At 46.1% G+C, this 15,833-nt stretch overlaps 1 protein-coding gene across 16 annotated transcripts in view; it reads left to right on the forward strand.

The window, feature by feature from the left end:
• FNBP1 (formin binding protein 1) overlaps positions 1–15,833 on the forward strand; it is a 105,894-nt gene that overhangs the window by 68,970 nt on the left and 21,091 nt on the right. For 7 of the 16 annotated variants that reach the window (XM_088147102.1, XM_088147104.1, XM_088147106.1 and 4 more), the window contains exons 8-10: positions 2,237–2,383; positions 5,106–5,300; positions 8,334–8,516. In XM_088147102.1, coding sequence (XP_088003228.1) covers positions 2,237–2,383; positions 5,106–5,300; positions 8,334–8,516 — 525 coding nt within the window. The remainder of the gene's footprint in view (positions 1–2,236; positions 2,384–5,105; positions 5,301–8,333; positions 8,517–15,833) is intronic. The other 9 variants (XM_088147114.1, XM_088147115.1, XM_088147117.1 and 6 more) reach the window with 2 other exon arrangements.

Genomic DNA, 15,833 nt, shown 5'->3' on the forward strand with positions numbered 1-15,833 from the left:
CAGAGCTGTTATTGTCATCCTGGTTGGTGACATCATTGTTTTTCATGCCATCGCCACTCACCACCACCTCCGTTCTGCAGCTGGGGAGGCAGAGCATGAATGGGGCAGGATGGTGCCAGGTTGAACCCACCAAGATTCTGCCTTTGATTTCTGAAGCCAAGGACTGGTTTGTGGGCCCCTCGTGTCACCGGCTTTCATCTTCATGTTTGATCACTGATGGGTTATAAGATGCATCTTTCTATTTCCTGAAGACTTGGAAAGTGCCTCTTTGGAGAACACATTTCAGTCACCTTCCTCAAATTCCTACTTGTGTGATGTATTATTTCTGGGTTTTTTGCAATCAGAAGGGGAAATTATTTCCTGCCTGTTGCAAACAGACCTGGGTGCAACCAACTTACTGAAATGCACCAATTTTGTGGGCAAAGCTACTGGGCAAACTTTTCCAGCAGAGGAGAAGTTCTCCAACTGTTTTTTGAAGCGAGGGAAGCCAGGGAGGCTGCAGATGGCTGGAAAGATTACTTATTCCCCGTCTTAGACCGTGAAATATAGGACATTCATACCACTCCTTGGCTTCCACCTTGTAATTCACTTAGGGCAAGAACACAGCCTCCTCCCAGAAGAAGATGAAGAGGGTAAGGAAGATGACCTTGATGTATTTCCCTAGCTGTTCCCTAGGTCAAAGGGGCTGAAACATTTTTTAAGTCCAGAGCACTTCTGAGTCAGAAGTGACTCAGGCAGACACCTCCCTAATCCACTATAGCATAAGAAGGGGGAGGAGGTCCAGGACAAACAGACTTGCAAGATGCTGTTATTAGAGCCAATTTCAATAAAAGTCATTTTAGCCTTCCTGAGGAACTGACATTCTGGTCTGATCTGCATAGCTGGGCTGAGAGAACGTCTCCAAAATTCTCTTCTCCCTGGAAAAGTGTTTCTCAAGTCAATCCTCTCCCGTCAAATTGAACGAGGAGAGGAGAAAAAGGAATGAAGAATTTATGCACTGGGAACTACAGTAGACGCAGACTTATGTTGTGTTTCCAAAGCACAGGAGAACTCACTCTGGAACTGGGAATAAACAAGCAAATAAACTTCTGGGATAATATGACATCTCCTGGCCAGACTTCTATATTCTCTTTTTTTGGTCATCTTCATAGCTTCCCATTGCAAAGACTAATCATAGTCAGCAGTTTCTCTCTGTACCCAAAAGTGGAACGGAAAATTCTCAAACCTGTCATAAGAGGAGCCTGGAGTGAGCCGTTTCTAATTTTGAAAAATAATGCGCCCACTTGGGTTCTTCCAGGAATTGTTCTTTGGCTTTCACTAACCAGCCAGAGACGAATGAGGAAACGGGGCTTCTGGGCCCCCACTTTTCCCCGGTCAGGTTGCCGAATGAAATTATGAAAAGCATGAACTTGGGCGCACTGGGTCATGGGCCCCCTTGGGAAGGAAAATTGCTGCTCCCGTGGAGCACCGCAACAGCATCTTCCTTCATAAATTGGGGGGAAATGGGACAGATTCGTTGCTGTAAATCCTTGGGCCCCAAACTTTGGTGGAGGACATTGTGGGCATTGAGAACTGAGTCTATGTCCAAATAAATGGACACAGTTATGTTTCCATGGGACACCTTGCTTAATACAGTGTGGTTTGGATTTCCCACAATACGTTAAACCATCAGTTACCCAGCCCCATTTGGTCTAGTCTAGTTGGTGTTCTGAGGCTTCTTATCTTCTCTTAGGAATGTCCTTCTACAGAGGTCCAGTTTGGCAGCCATGTGCTTCTCTGGATCGCTCCATTCCACCTTCTCTTTTCCAAATAGGCATTCGCCATTCTGTGGTTATTCGGTTTATTCAGTTCTAATTGGACTGTTTGGGGCAGTGTTTCTCAACCTTGGCAACTTTAAGACATGTGGACTTCAACTCTCAGCATGGCTGGGGAATTCTGAGAGTTGAAGTCCACATGTCTTAAAGTTGCCAAGGTTGAGGAACACTGGTTTGGGGTATTCTGTTTTCTCTTCCTTTAGAGTTATCCTTGTAAAACCAGGGCTATCTAGGGTGGTCTTACCTCCCTCTCACTTCCCAGTAGCCCCATTTTAGTCTGAATGGTATTGACACCCCCACCTTTGAGTTTGCTCTTAGAAGATTGGAGTGTGTAGGCCTCACTCATGACGTTGCTACAAGGATAGAGCGAAGTGGGGTGTCTCTGAAAGGTTTTAACCTGTGGATGCTTCTTCTCTTTCCAGAAAATTCAAGACATGGAAGAGAGACGGATCATCAGAATAGGGGAATCCATGAAGACCTTTGCTGAGGTGGATCGCCAGGTGACTCCCATCATCGGGAAGTGTCTGGATGAGATCACAAAGGCAGTGGATTCCATCAATCCGAAGCATGTAAGTGGAGAGCTTCCTTGAGCCCTAGAATCAACCCTGGATTTCAGAGCGTGTGATACTTAATCCCGTCCATCGGGTGTAAATCATGTTGGGTTTGAAACCGAGTGGAATTTGGCTCCTTGCTTGCAGCTTTTGATGCTTAATGTAGCGTATTCTCCTCGGTTATTCCCTTGCATCTCCTACGAGGCAGAGGTGGCCCCAGCCGTGATACTAACAAGGACCGACGTGTAGGATTTGCCTTTCCAAAAACCCATTTAGAAAGCTGACACCAGTGAATTTGCTTTGGAGATCTGACTTCCTGTTTTGACATACATCCCCAGATAAAGGCAACTCACCCCTGTGGGTTCCACTGTAACGATAGGATGTGAGAGGATGTGACATGGATTAAAGAAGATAAAGCAAAGGGTTCAAACCTTTGGAAAAAGGGGAGGTAGGAAATTCAGGATGTGGTTTCCTTTGGTTTATTTATTCCTCCAATTTAGAGCACGTCTGTTCTTAAATTCCTTTTCCTCTTCCTGTCCCTGCCCCCCTGTAAAGTTTTACAAGAGTAATTTAGTTGGGAACGCCCTTGCGTCTGCTGCAGACAACATCCATGTAACCCTGAGCATCGCTCCCTTTTGGGTACAGGGTGATTAGGCCTCAACAAGAGTGATTTGGAAATGAATGAAAATTGTAGTATGATAAAATACCGGCAACTTTAAAATAAGACAGACTAAAGCATTTCCTCGTTAATGATTTACAGGGCCTTTCCTCACTGCTGTGTCCTCTGCCCACCTTTGAATTGGCGGAAAACCAGATCGGTGTGAAATGTGTGATCCTCAGTGCCAGTGTGTCCGTTGCCTCCATTCCTAGTCATTGAAGTCCTCTAACCTCCTCCGAGATAATAAGTGACAAAGGCTTGCAGGTATTACATACCTTCAGGCCAACCTTGAGTGAGTCAGAGTCAGGGCAAAACTACCGCATTAACAACAATACCGCTAAGAACATCTTAAGCTTGTTTCATTCTGGTTTGGAGACGCGATGAAGGCATCTAAAGACCACTGAGGTCTGACTCATTCATGGTAGGAGACGTGATGAAGGCAACAGAGAACAGCTTAAGCTTGTTTCATTCATGGTTTGGGAATGCGATGAAGGCACCTAAAGATAACTGAAGTCTGTCTCATTTGTATTAAGGAATGTGATAAAGGCAATGGAGAACAACTTAAATTTGTTTCGTTCATGGTTTGGGGATGTGATGAGGGCAACGTCATGCAGAGGTGGTATGTGCAATACAGTAGTTTTGTGAATGGGGAAAGACCTAGAGACTTCTAGCTTCATCCAAGAATAGTTGTGTCAAAATAACAGTAATCAGGACAGGCTTTGTTTTATTTCAACCATGGCTATGAATGATTGCCCTGGGAATGCCCTAAGGGGGCTTCTGGCTTCTAGGTTCTCTTGTCTCGCAAGTAAATGAACAGGCTTGGGGGGTAGATGGGTGAATGATGCGTCCTTATTTGAAAGGGGTGAGTTGCCAATCCCTGCTCCCTTTGCCAGCCTTTCTGGCATTAGCAGGTTGGCAAGTATTTTCACACAATCCGGTGTGATGATCAGAGCAGCGGGGAAGAAACAAAATACAATCCCCTGAGATTTCAGTTCTGTTTTGCATCATAGTGGCATTCTTAGCTGAGTTCTTCTGACATTTAGGTGCATTTTCAAACTGTGGATTTGGAAGGGGAGAGCCCCTTAGAAACTCCAGCGGGTTCCGCATTGTGGATTTTTTGCTTTCATTTCATTGTCGTTCATCTTTCCAGGGTATTGAGATCTTACTTGTTCTGAGATATATTAATAACTTAGATGAGGAGTAGGAGGTTCTTCAGATTTGCAGAGAGCGCATCATCCGTTCTTTAGGAGACGGGGTGAAATCGCACTCACCAGGTAAAATGGAAAAGGAAAATCGTTTGAAATGAAATACCATAGGAACACGTGCAAATTTATTCACTTAGGAAAGATCATATGGGCAGGTCTTACATGGGGGATACATGGCTTGGTTTCGTCAGAGTATGTGAAAAAAAAGTTTTGGAACTGGGAGTGAATCACAACCTGAATTTGAGCGAACAGCATGCACGTAGTTGCTAAAAAGGCAGGGCAATTTTAGGCTGCATCAAGAAGTATATTTTCCAAAAATGAGAAGCAGTTGTTCCAGTTTATTCGATATTGGTCAGCCCTGTTTCAAATCCTTTATCCAGTTCTGGGCACTGCAGTGGAAGAAGATGCAGAGAAATTGAGGCAGGTTAGCGAAGGGCCATGAGAGGAGGACCAGGGGACTAGGAAAATCTAAATAAACTGGGTACATTTAGCCTTGAGGAGAGACAACCGAATGGGGTATGAGAGTATCTTTAGAATACCTACACCGAAAACCATCTGTCATAAATGCAGACCTCCTCTTAGCACCATCACTCATTCCTGCTTTATGTTGAGTCAGGACCCTCAACTGGGACTAGGTGGCCCTCCCAAGTCTTCAGATTCAGCTATTAAAAAGAAAAACGACCGCGATTGCACTTGAAGCTCCAAAGCACGTTCCCCACCACCGATCTATGTCCCTTTTTGGAAGCTACATTTCTGGCGAATTTAGGCGCTGGGGAATTTCTGAGCAGATGATTCCCATCCTCACCGTTCCCTCCAAGAGCTGGAGGTCCAGGTCCCCAATCCATGATGGCTTTCTGCGGTTGTGTGTCCCTTCCAGGACTCTCAGCTGGTCATCGAAGCCTTCAAATCGGGCTTCGAGCCTCCTGGAGATGTCGACTTCGAGGACTTCACCCAGCCGATCAAGCGGGCGGTTTCAGAATCCAGCCTTTCTAATTCGAAAGACGGTAAATCCGAATCCAGATTCACGAGCAAGTCCAAGGGCAAATTGTGGCCTTTCATCAAAAAAAACAAGGTACTTTTTTTGGTGTGGCCTTGGGCGTAGTTTATACTTCTGTAGTTTTGCTACTTTTGAGTTTTTTCTTTGAAATCCCAGCAGTGAAGTGTTTTTTTTTGTCTCTTTCTCTCTCCTTCTCTCTTCTTCTTTTTTATTTTAAATAGAAATTAGTTTCTAAGAACTAATAGCTGATGGTCCTGTTGGAATTTAATGTCATAGGTTTTTTTTTTTAATTGGCAAAGTTTGTTTTTATTTCTAAATGCTTTTTTTAAAAAAAAAATGGTTCTTTTTTTTACTATGATTTATGTTTACTTTTTTAATCCTATCTTGGTTTAAAGTTAGTTTTGGCTCTGTTTCAGTTGTATCTTCGCCATGCTGGTTTTCCCTTTCCTGCTCAATTCTAAATAATGGCTGTCCCCTCTTTCTTCCCATGCCTCAGTTGCTTCTCTGGTTACATTGCTCAACCCTTTCCAGCTAATTAAATCATTAGGGAAGCAGAAGTCTTCCCGGGTGCCAATTTCTCCATTTTAAAGTTTGTGCTGGAAGACCCGGCCCCTTCATTGGAGCTTCATCCTTCCCAGCCCAAGTAGAGCTGATCGATTTCCTTCCCTTTTCAACCTGCATGATCTGTCTTTCCACTAAACATTTGCTCCGCTGTCCGCAGCAGCTGTCGGACGGTGGCGCCTTGCAAAGGAGGACGCGGGAGCTGCTCGCCACAACAACGGGTCCTTCTACCCGACGTGTGTCTTTTCCTCGTTGGGGGCACCTGAAACCGTGTTCAGGTGGGGAGGGAGAGGAGAGGAGAGGAGCAATTCTTTTGCAGTTTGTCTCCTCTGGGGCAATTTCCACAGCATCTATTGGCATTTCTTGGCTAGCATTTTGGGCCAATGTTTTGGATGAGCGGCGTAACGCTCTTCACGGGCAATCAGCTTCTCTTTTTCACCCCCAGCATGATCAAAGCATGGATAAGGCATGTTCCCGGGGCCTCCGTTTTGTGTTTTGGGGACACAACCTCTGTAGATGTAGGTTTCTTCCTTTCTTTTCACTCTGCAAGATTGGAGTAACTCCAGTATAGGGTGAGGTTGGACAAGCAACCCTCAACACGTATCTCTTGCCCTTCACTCCAGTTCATGGCTATGGTTGTGTCTTGTTCTTTTGCGCCCCCCAATTGTTTCCTTGAATCCATACCATGGAGTTCAACTCTCGCAATTCTCAGCCACAATGAAATGCAGGCAAGAGAATTCTGGTCATAAAGTCCATGTGCCTGGAGACCATCCTTCAGTTCCCAGAATTCTCAGCAAGGGCCAAATGTTGGTTGGGGAATTGTGGGGATTGAAGCCCACAATCTGGAGGTTCTCTTTCAAATCCCAAAATTTTCAGCAATGGCATGTTCACTGGGGAATTCTGGGAGTTGACATCCACTGGTCTGGAGGAAGGCTAGTCTAGGGACATGGTTTTTTCAGGCTTCTTCCCTTCAAGAGATGTTTTCCAGATCAAGGGGTCACTTGCAGATCATTTAATATTTCCTTGCAGTCCACACAAGAATCTGGGCTAATGTATATTGGAACATGCGCCATGCAGACTGAGATCACAGCGAAAGTCACACATGGTGTCCTCCTGCAGCCAGAAACATTGGTGATGGAAAACAAGCCATCTTTAATGGAAGATATGTTTATGAAGATTCTCAGTCATCCAGGTGGAATTGCCTGGTGGTTGAGTCATGGCAACTGAACTTCTTTTCGGTTACAGACGTTTCGCTACTTGTCCAAGCAATTTGGTCAAGCTTGGTCAACCAGCTTGGTCAACCAGCTTGGTCAAGCTGCTTGGACAAGTAGCGAAACGTCTCTAACCAAAAAGAAAAGAAGTCCAGTTGCCATGACTCAACCTCCAGACTTGAATGGAAGATGCTTTAATTTAAACATTTAAGGAGCTTTCAGATGCTTCTGAACATAGTCTGTAGTTAACCGGCCGAGTTGCTAAAGTTCACTTCCTCTTATCTTTGTGCTCAGTGCTGAGATGTCTGCGTGACACCTGCTGATCACTAGTAGGATTAAAATATGTTGTGTTGGGATTTAAACTTCAAATAACATTCTTAAAGCCCAAATGACACTCTTAAAGCCCTAAACGTAGGTCTAGTGATGCAAAGCCCTCTTGGGTGCTCAGATCTGTAGGAGGACTTCTTCTGAAGACACCTCTCTTTATGAAAGTATAAGGTACTTTCTTAGCAGGCCTATAGATATCTTCTGTGGCTATGTTCAGAGCAACTGCTCAACCCAGGTTAACAAAAGAAGCTAGGCTACGGCTAAACTTGAGAGTTTGCTCCATCAAACAAGAGTTGGGGTTTCCATGACGTGCGGAACCTCATTTGTTCAGCCGTTATTTAAACCAGCCTTGAGTTACAGAGATGAGCGTCGTTTGAAGCTGGAGCTCGTGAATCTGGGGGACTGTATTTAACCCCACGCTCTTATCTGCTACCAAGATGCCGTCTTCACATTTCACGATGCTAGTTTCCAATTTATTTAACTCCATCAATGGGAGTGGGAGGTCAGGGCGGGAAAAATCTCTCTTTCTAGTTCAAGGTTTTCTCCTTTTGCATGCAGCATGGTGGGCTTTCTTGGGGAGGGAGCGGGGAGCAATCCCAACATCTTACCTTCTTGCCCGTACTAAACACTCATTTTCTACCATGCCTTCCTTTTGCAAAGCATTTCTTTTAACGACACCAGGCAAAACGCCCTCCCCACCCCCTTGTTTTCTTCCCCTCATCTTTCCTCCAAAAGCTTTGGTTGGCTTTACTGACTTAAAACCCCATGACGTTAACGAGGGGCTTTTCTTTACTGTCTGTGCCTTTTCTTTTTATGAATTCTTTTGAAGTTGGCTTTCAAAAGTCTCTCTCTCTCTGTCTCTCTCTCTCGTTTTGGTGCTCGTGAATTGGTTTGGTTTTGTGCTTACGTGCTTTTTCCAGGTTTGCTTTGTTAATCTTTTGATTTCATTGTGTTGTTGTTGTTTTCTTTTCTTTTTTAATTCTATCACTTCTCCATCTCTTATACGTAGCTTATGTCCCTTTTAACACCCCCCTATCAGCCTCCTCCTCTGCCCCCTTCCTCTGCCTCGCCTTCTGCGGTGCCCAATGGCCCCCAGTCACCCAAGCAGCCAAAGGAACCCCTCTCCCATCGCTTCAACGAGTTCATGACCTCCAAACCCAAAATCCACTGCTTCCGGAGCCTAAAGCGTGGGGTAAGTTCTCTGGGTGTGTCTGTCTGCTTCCCCCTCTCCTTCCGTTGCACGTTCTGTGGTGACGTTCGGGGAAACCGAGTTTTACCTCCACCTTTGCCTTGTTTTCCTTTCTTAGAGGGCCATAGTGTGTGTCAAAACCATAGCTCAGGAATTAGATTCTGAGAACGTCAAAACGGAGTCAAAAACCCCCACGGTGAAACCACAAAAAATCCCCTCTCCTCCCCGCCCCAACCACGGGTCCCCAAATCTTCCAGGACCCATCCTTCCCATTTTTTGTGGATGGCCCCGTGGGGTTTGCAGTGCCAAGCATCTAGGATCAAAGGTTGGGACAGTCTGGCTTTGCCACAAGGATAATTTGTTTCTTCTCTGGGGACTGGAGAATTAAAATCCGAACCGTCTATCATGCAGACGACTCGCGGGCAACCCCATTTGCTTCCCACCACAACGATAAAATAAAATCTGAAGGGAGATTTTTAATTAACGGTGGATGAATAGGATTCTTTGCTGTCGAGACAATCTAAGCCCAGCGGTGTGTCTAGAGAAGGGTTTCTCAATCTTGGCCACTTTAAGCTGTCTGGACTTCAACTCCCAGAATTCCCCAGCCAGCATGCTGGCTGGGGAATTCTGGGAGTTGAAGTCCAGGCACCGTAAAGATTAGATTATTAAGACACCCCATCTAATCACTGCAGCAGGACGGTGAGATTTGAACTCAGCTGCAGAAGAGTTGCAGAAACTCGGCAGTGGTTTTGGAGAGACGCAGTGGTGTAGCGCCAAGCCCGCTTGGTGCAAATACATCTGGAGAGATCGCTCCGATGCCGAACTGCGCTTATACTCTGAAACTGAGTTGATTTATAAAACTGACAAGGCTGCCTATCTCGTACAATAATCCCAGCCAGCTCCCAACCAAATTAGATACGATGGCTCTTGACATGGCTGTAACTTCCCAGTTGGGAACGCCAAGGTTTTCCTAGTGAGTCTGCGGGTCTCTTGCGCTCATCCGTTGCTTCCATGTTTTCTTTGGACGCACAGCATCAAAATCTGGTAGCCAAGCGTAAGGTTCCTCCTGCTCACGTTTTCCCGCAGTTAGCCTTGCAAGACGGCCTCTCGTTCTGCTCCCTGCGATTTGCACCCCTGTAACTTCCCCCAATAACTTGTCTAATCCTTCTTTTAAGTTAATGGGCAGCCCCAGAAGGTAAAGGACTACAACAGGTCTGGTCTGTTTCCAGCTCAGATCTCATGCTGAAGCATGGATAAGTTTGGGCTGTGATTTTTTCTTTTTTAAGCAAGCCCTAAGGGATCACCACCTCACCCTAAGCAGTAACTGGTGGTTTGGAAATCCTGTGCCAAAATCCAGATCAAAACCTTAGAACGATTTGATTAGGCTCCAAACAATCCCCAGCGACCGTCGCCGTGAACTCAGTTTCACTTCTGCATTTTTAAATTCCCTTTTAGTATTTGCATCCCCTTTATTTCCTCCCTCCCTCCCTTCCACGTTTGCAAAGAGAAGGGCCGCTGTTTAAGATCCTGTACCGTTTGTTAAAAAGCAACACACTTCCTGTATACAGGAAATCCGAGGGTTGCACTTCCACTTTAATTCATCTCTCTTTGCACCTGGTTTGCTTCTTTTCTGGGGCCGGAACAGCGAGAATATTAAAACCAAGCCAAACGTTCATGAAACAGAGTGATTTCAGAGCTCAGAATGTAATGCAGAGACTCCACAGAATAATTGACTGGAAGAAAACACGCCTTGGCCAGTAGATCATGCAGAGATACGGCAGTTAACCTCTTAGAAGAGCAGTTCATGGATTGTGGGATAACTCTGCAAGCGGGCCCCGTAGCATTGGGGCAGAGATGAATCAGAGTCTGCCTGTAAGGGTGCCAGCTCAGAACAGACTCATGCAGAGATGCAGAGAGAGGAGCTCACTCTCTGAATATATCAGTGTTTCTCAACTTTGGGAACTTTAAGATGGGCGGACTTCAACTCCCAGAATTCCCCAGCCAGCCATGCTGGCTGGGGAATTCTGGGAGTTGAAGTCCGCCCATCTTAAAGTTCCCGAAGTTGAAAAACACTGAAATAGATGCTGTTTTGGACTCCTTCCACCCATCCACCCTACCTTTCTCCCTGAATCTTTTTTTTTTTTCTCCTTTTTTGCAACATATAAAAGTGTTTTTTTTTGGTTAGGAAACTCCAAGAACAAATATGCATGATCTCGACTAGATTGGATCCATCATTTCCTTTCCACCTGATGGGTTTCCCCCCTTTTTTTCCCTCTGAAACGTTCATCACCATTCCTGCCCGGACAAAAAACACCCAGAGGGGGATTTTGCCCAGACAACGATGCGCGAAGCATGAAGTGGTTCTCACTTCGCATGCTTGTGGTTTCCATTCCAGTGGTTGTTATTGACTCCCTGCCTTGCCATGCAATTAACTTGTCTGTTTTGCATCCAGAAATGTGTTTTTGATCATTCACCATATTTTACTTTTGGTTTTTCGGGTGGTTGTGTTTCATGAGTGAAGATAGCCCTCCTCCGTAGAGATCGCCCACCGTAATGCTCTTCCAATCCGCCTGTCACGATGCCTAAAAAACAGATTAATTTCTTCCGTTTTGCAGCTTTGGGGATTTGGACATTATTTTAGCATTATTTCAGTCCTCGTCTGCTTGCAGATTAATAGCTCGTGATTATCCTTCTCTGGGTTCCAAATCCGGTAGGTACTTGGAGATTTTAGGAACAAAAGTGAAATTAACTGTGTCTAAGGGGGGTTTGTCATGGTGTGATCTTCAGATCTCTCCACACCCTCTGAAATCCCACCCATGCTGGAAAATACATAATGGAAATTTAACATGGACATCGCTCACTTGGGATGAAACCACTAGCTGGCGTTTCCTAGGACAGGCTATTTAAATCTGCCACTTTTAAATCGGATGGATGATAATTCAATGCGTTTGGGGGGGGAAAAACCCTCCAAAACTCCAAAAAACTCCAACCCCCCCCCAAACTCTCTGCCTCTAAAAAGTTAAGCCATCAAGGAATAAACTGCCAAGCTAGTTTTCTTAATGGGAGAGTTGTTAAATTATTATTATTAATGGAGGGATTTTCCCCATCGCTGCTCTAAAAAATACTGAAGTTTTTTTAGAATATGCGTAACTCAATGCCTGGATTAATTCATCAGTTCTCTAGCTTGGAACAACACAGCCCATAATTTAAAAAAACAAAACAAAACCCAGAGCAGCAATGAAAATGAACCAAACTGAGCATTTGGATCCTTTTCTGATGACCACCAGTCAGGTGGATATTCCAAACTCATCAAGGCCAATGTGACCTATTGGGAAATTTAAAAATGCAGTGCCGTTCTTAAATCACAATTTGCTGATCAAATCCGTGATCCCTTGCCCTTACTGGGTTTGCACCACCCAATGTAGCAGATTAGAAGCGTTGCATGGAATCGGCGTGAATGATGGTTTAGTTTTTAGTTAGTTAATTTTAGCTAGTTTTGGGGGGGGGGGGTTGGCTGTTTCTCTGGGTCTGCCCTGCCCACTCCTGCTTGAGTTCTGGACGATCGACACTTTTGTTCAGAACCTGCATCTAAAGCATTTTTTTTTCCATCTGAAGAAGATGCTTCTCATATTAAATGCTTAATGGGGAGGGGGGTCTCTGTGTCCCCCTTCCCTTTCTCAGCTGTCTTCTGAGGGCCAGGTTACAGACTTGGCACCAGGCTCCTTTCCCATCCCCGTCAAGCTTTCACCAACTCCTTTCTCTGGTGAAATTTCTCGGTGGATCTTGGTAGTCATTTTTGTTTATCCAGACCATCAGGAAAGGTGGACCATGGACTGATTTCTCATGGCCGGGCTTTTGAAGGAACCAACCAGTTTGCAAATAAGCTGGCTTGTTCCTGCCAACATTTGCCATGTTAAATCAAGGGTTGCCGACACTTCTGAGCAATGGCAAAGGTGGTCCTGGGGTGGGATAAATAGAGGAGATGAAATCTGTCCCCAAGTTCTCAACCTTTGCTGACTTCGAGGGCAACGTCTGTAGAGATCTCTTGGGAACCGATTGGAAGTTTTGTCAACTTTCCAACATAATGTACAGCATCTGATGATTAACCTGGTTAGCTTTTTTTGAGATCAACCAAGGTCAGCCAGAAGCTGCTAGCTCTTATTTCTTCCGTTCTTCTAGACCAGTGTTTCTCAACCTTGGCAACTGGACGTGTGGACTTCAACTCTCAGAGAACTCTGGGAGTTGAAGTCCACACGTCTTCCAGGTGCCAAGGTTGAGAAATCCTGGTCTAGACCATCAGATACAACGCCACCTGATTTATAACCACCATTATAACAATACTGCAGGAAGTCTCTGCAATATTGATTTCTGGTGACTCCCTCTAATCTTCTAAGCAAGCCTTTGCTAGCTCTGTGATGCTATTTCAACACCCTCCCCGCAAAAAATCTAGTTTTCAGACCTGCCTTCCTGATACTGCCCTGCCCAAATTCCAATCTGGCTCAACTCTGCAAACGAGATTCGCCTGGGGCTACCACCTGGGGGGACATCTCTCTACGAGAGGTTGGATTTAAGGCTTCATTCGTCCTCCCTGGACAGACCCACACCACCGTGGATTGGCTGAACCCCTTTTCAACCCCACCAATAGGCCAAACTGCCATTAAGTATGACCTCTTGAAAAGTCAAGTCTCCTGGCATCCTGCTTGGGGATGTGACAGACCTCTTGGCATCCATACAGAAGTGTTTTGTGGTGGCCGTCCACCTTCCCCTGTCCAAGTCCCAACCCTGCTTAGTTGGAGATGTGTGGCCACTTAGTCGTTCCACCACAGCATAGTACAATTACCGGGGGGAATCCTTCGCCCGTAAGCACCCAGCCTTTATGTTTTCCAGGCTTGGGTGTGACTTCTGAGTGTCCTTCCATGACATTAGATCAGTGTTTCTCAACCTTGGCAGCTTGAAGATGGGTGGACTTCAACTCCCAGAATTCCCCAGGCAGCTGGGGAATTCTGGGAGTTGAAGTCCACCCATCTTCAAGCTGCCAAGGTTGAGAAACACTGCATTAGATCATAATCTGGGCACCCTCTTAGGAGATTTCCAATTAGCCTGGTTTCCAGTTCAAATTACCTTTCTTTTTTTAATGACATGCTAGCTAGAGATAACCTTTATTGCTGTAGGAAGAGTAAATGCAGACCTTTTTTTCCCCCTCCTCCTCCTCCTCCTCCTCCTTTCTTTTAATGCGTGTATTTTCTTTTGCTGGCTCAACAGCAGTCTCAATCTTTGTACTTTCACAAAGAGATCATGAAGAAGAGATTAGGCAGACCCACCTATGCCGTCGAGGCTAGGGAGTATATTGTAAGTCCCGTGGATGGTGTGGACGGCCTAGGCTGTTGTTGGCGCAACCACTGACCCGTTTGCAACGTTGCAAGGGGGGGGGGCGAGAACGTTGGTTTCCCTGTGAAATCCAGTTTGACAACCAGCAACCACGGATCTATCCGGAGATTGCAGAAAACACCCAATCTTGAAGGAAGGGGACCTTCCCTCCACCCACCCTGTCTTGTTTAAAAAAAAATAAAAATGGAAAATTGAAGCAACTCTCAAGAACGGGGGATAAAAAGCAAACGTGCCAGATAAAGACCCAACGTGACTGCTGCAGTGGAACTCCCTTTGAAGGGCTTTGCAGATGTCTAGAACTGCTTGGAGAAGAAGCCATTTTTGCAAGCTGGGATGAATAATAAAAACCCTCCATCTGGATTAATCACCTGCAATTCCTGGGGCTGGCATAGTAGCTTAGAGGCAAACATGGGACTGCTTACGGTCGACGCTGGTTGGATTCCCACAACCTGTCGAATCAGAAGTGACCCAACGCCGTTGAGGTTAGTTTAGCAAATGCCACCATATAGTTGGAACACAACAGATGGCCAAGCGGGGTCCTACACACAACCTGAGGCTTCAAAGCCAGGACTTCAGGATCCCCCCAGACTTTGAACGTGATCCTTCCAACCTCCTCCTAGAGGTTGACCTCGTTCATTTCATGCCATGGGGCTGAAAAATTGGGATATAAGCAGTGCGCCATCGTCTTGCCTCCCGTTAATTCAGACGAATGAAATATGACGCGTTTGAGCGAGGTGGTGACCACACGTACTTCTCTGAATGGGATCCCCCCCCACTGTCTGGTGGGCACACCACCCAAGAGTCTCCGATGGCCCTATGTTGCAGATCTTTCCTTTATCAACAGGGTTTCTTGGGGGAATTCTGTGTTCAGTGCAGAAGGAAGTGGAGCCTAGATTCTTGAGATGACCCCGTGCCAAACCGGGCACGTTGTGAACCGAAAAGAGAGGCTTCCCTGTGTCTGAAATGGAAACCTTATAGAGTAGTGTTTCTCAACCTTGGCAACTTTAAGGTGTCTGGACTTCAACTCCCACAATTCCTGCTGGGGAATTCTGGGAGTTGAAGTCCAGACACCTTAAAGTTGCCAAGGTTGAGAAACATTGTTATAGAGAGTCTAGTATGGACTATGGCAGGCTTGGGGGAGCAGAGAAGGATGTCAGAAACCCAAAAAGAGTTTTGCCCTAAATTGAACTCTCTGGGAATTGCCCAGCTCACCTCGGTGGTGGTTCGGACAAGCTTTGCAAGCTAACACACTCCTGGGACTTCGATTTTTCTTAACGTGCTTTTCGACTCGACGATTTCTTTGGTAGACTTGTCCTCCTGCAGAAGCCCATGCAAGGGGGTCCCACTGCAGCTGGCCGTGCGGTCTGGCTCGTGATCCCCACCCAAGCCGACAAAATTGGAGGTGGGGGGGGACACCTTGTGCCAAAGGATCCCACGCTGCGCCTGATGCGCGGCTGGGCCTCCCCGTTCGGTGCCGAAAGATTTGTGCCCACGCGGCACATCAACGTGGCCAAGGCACGCCATCCACGTTGGCCAAACCGTTCGGAAACCGCCCTCTTGCTCGCTGCAAACGAGAGTCGTGGTTTGTGACGATCTAGTGACACCGAGATCTGCTGGCTTTTCCATGCGCTGCGTGTGCTCGTCGTTGCTTGCAGCTTCCCCTCCATTTGCTCCCCGCAAAGGGTCTCTTTAGCACCCTCCTGGCAACATGTGCCCCAGACAGTTTTGCTCTTCGTTCAATGTCCAAGAAACGGAATTTATGGGGAATCAGAGCTCCCGCCGCCACCCGCGAATCGATAGCAAACGGCCAGACGCTGCTGGAAGAAATCCGGTTGGAAAAAACGAATGGACTAAATAAACTATTGGGGATGGGGTTCGAAATGGTGTGATTGAATTTTATAGGCTTTATTGAATTTTATAGCTGGACTCCTT

The sequence above is a fragment of the Python bivittatus genome, unplaced genomic scaffold, assembly GCF_059951505.1.
Source record: "Python bivittatus isolate LINGU-HERP-01145 unplaced genomic scaffold, Pbiv_v1 ctg000160_np1212, whole genome shotgun sequence".
NCBI classification, from domain to species: Eukaryota; Metazoa; Chordata; class Lepidosauria; order Squamata; family Pythonidae; genus Python; species Python bivittatus.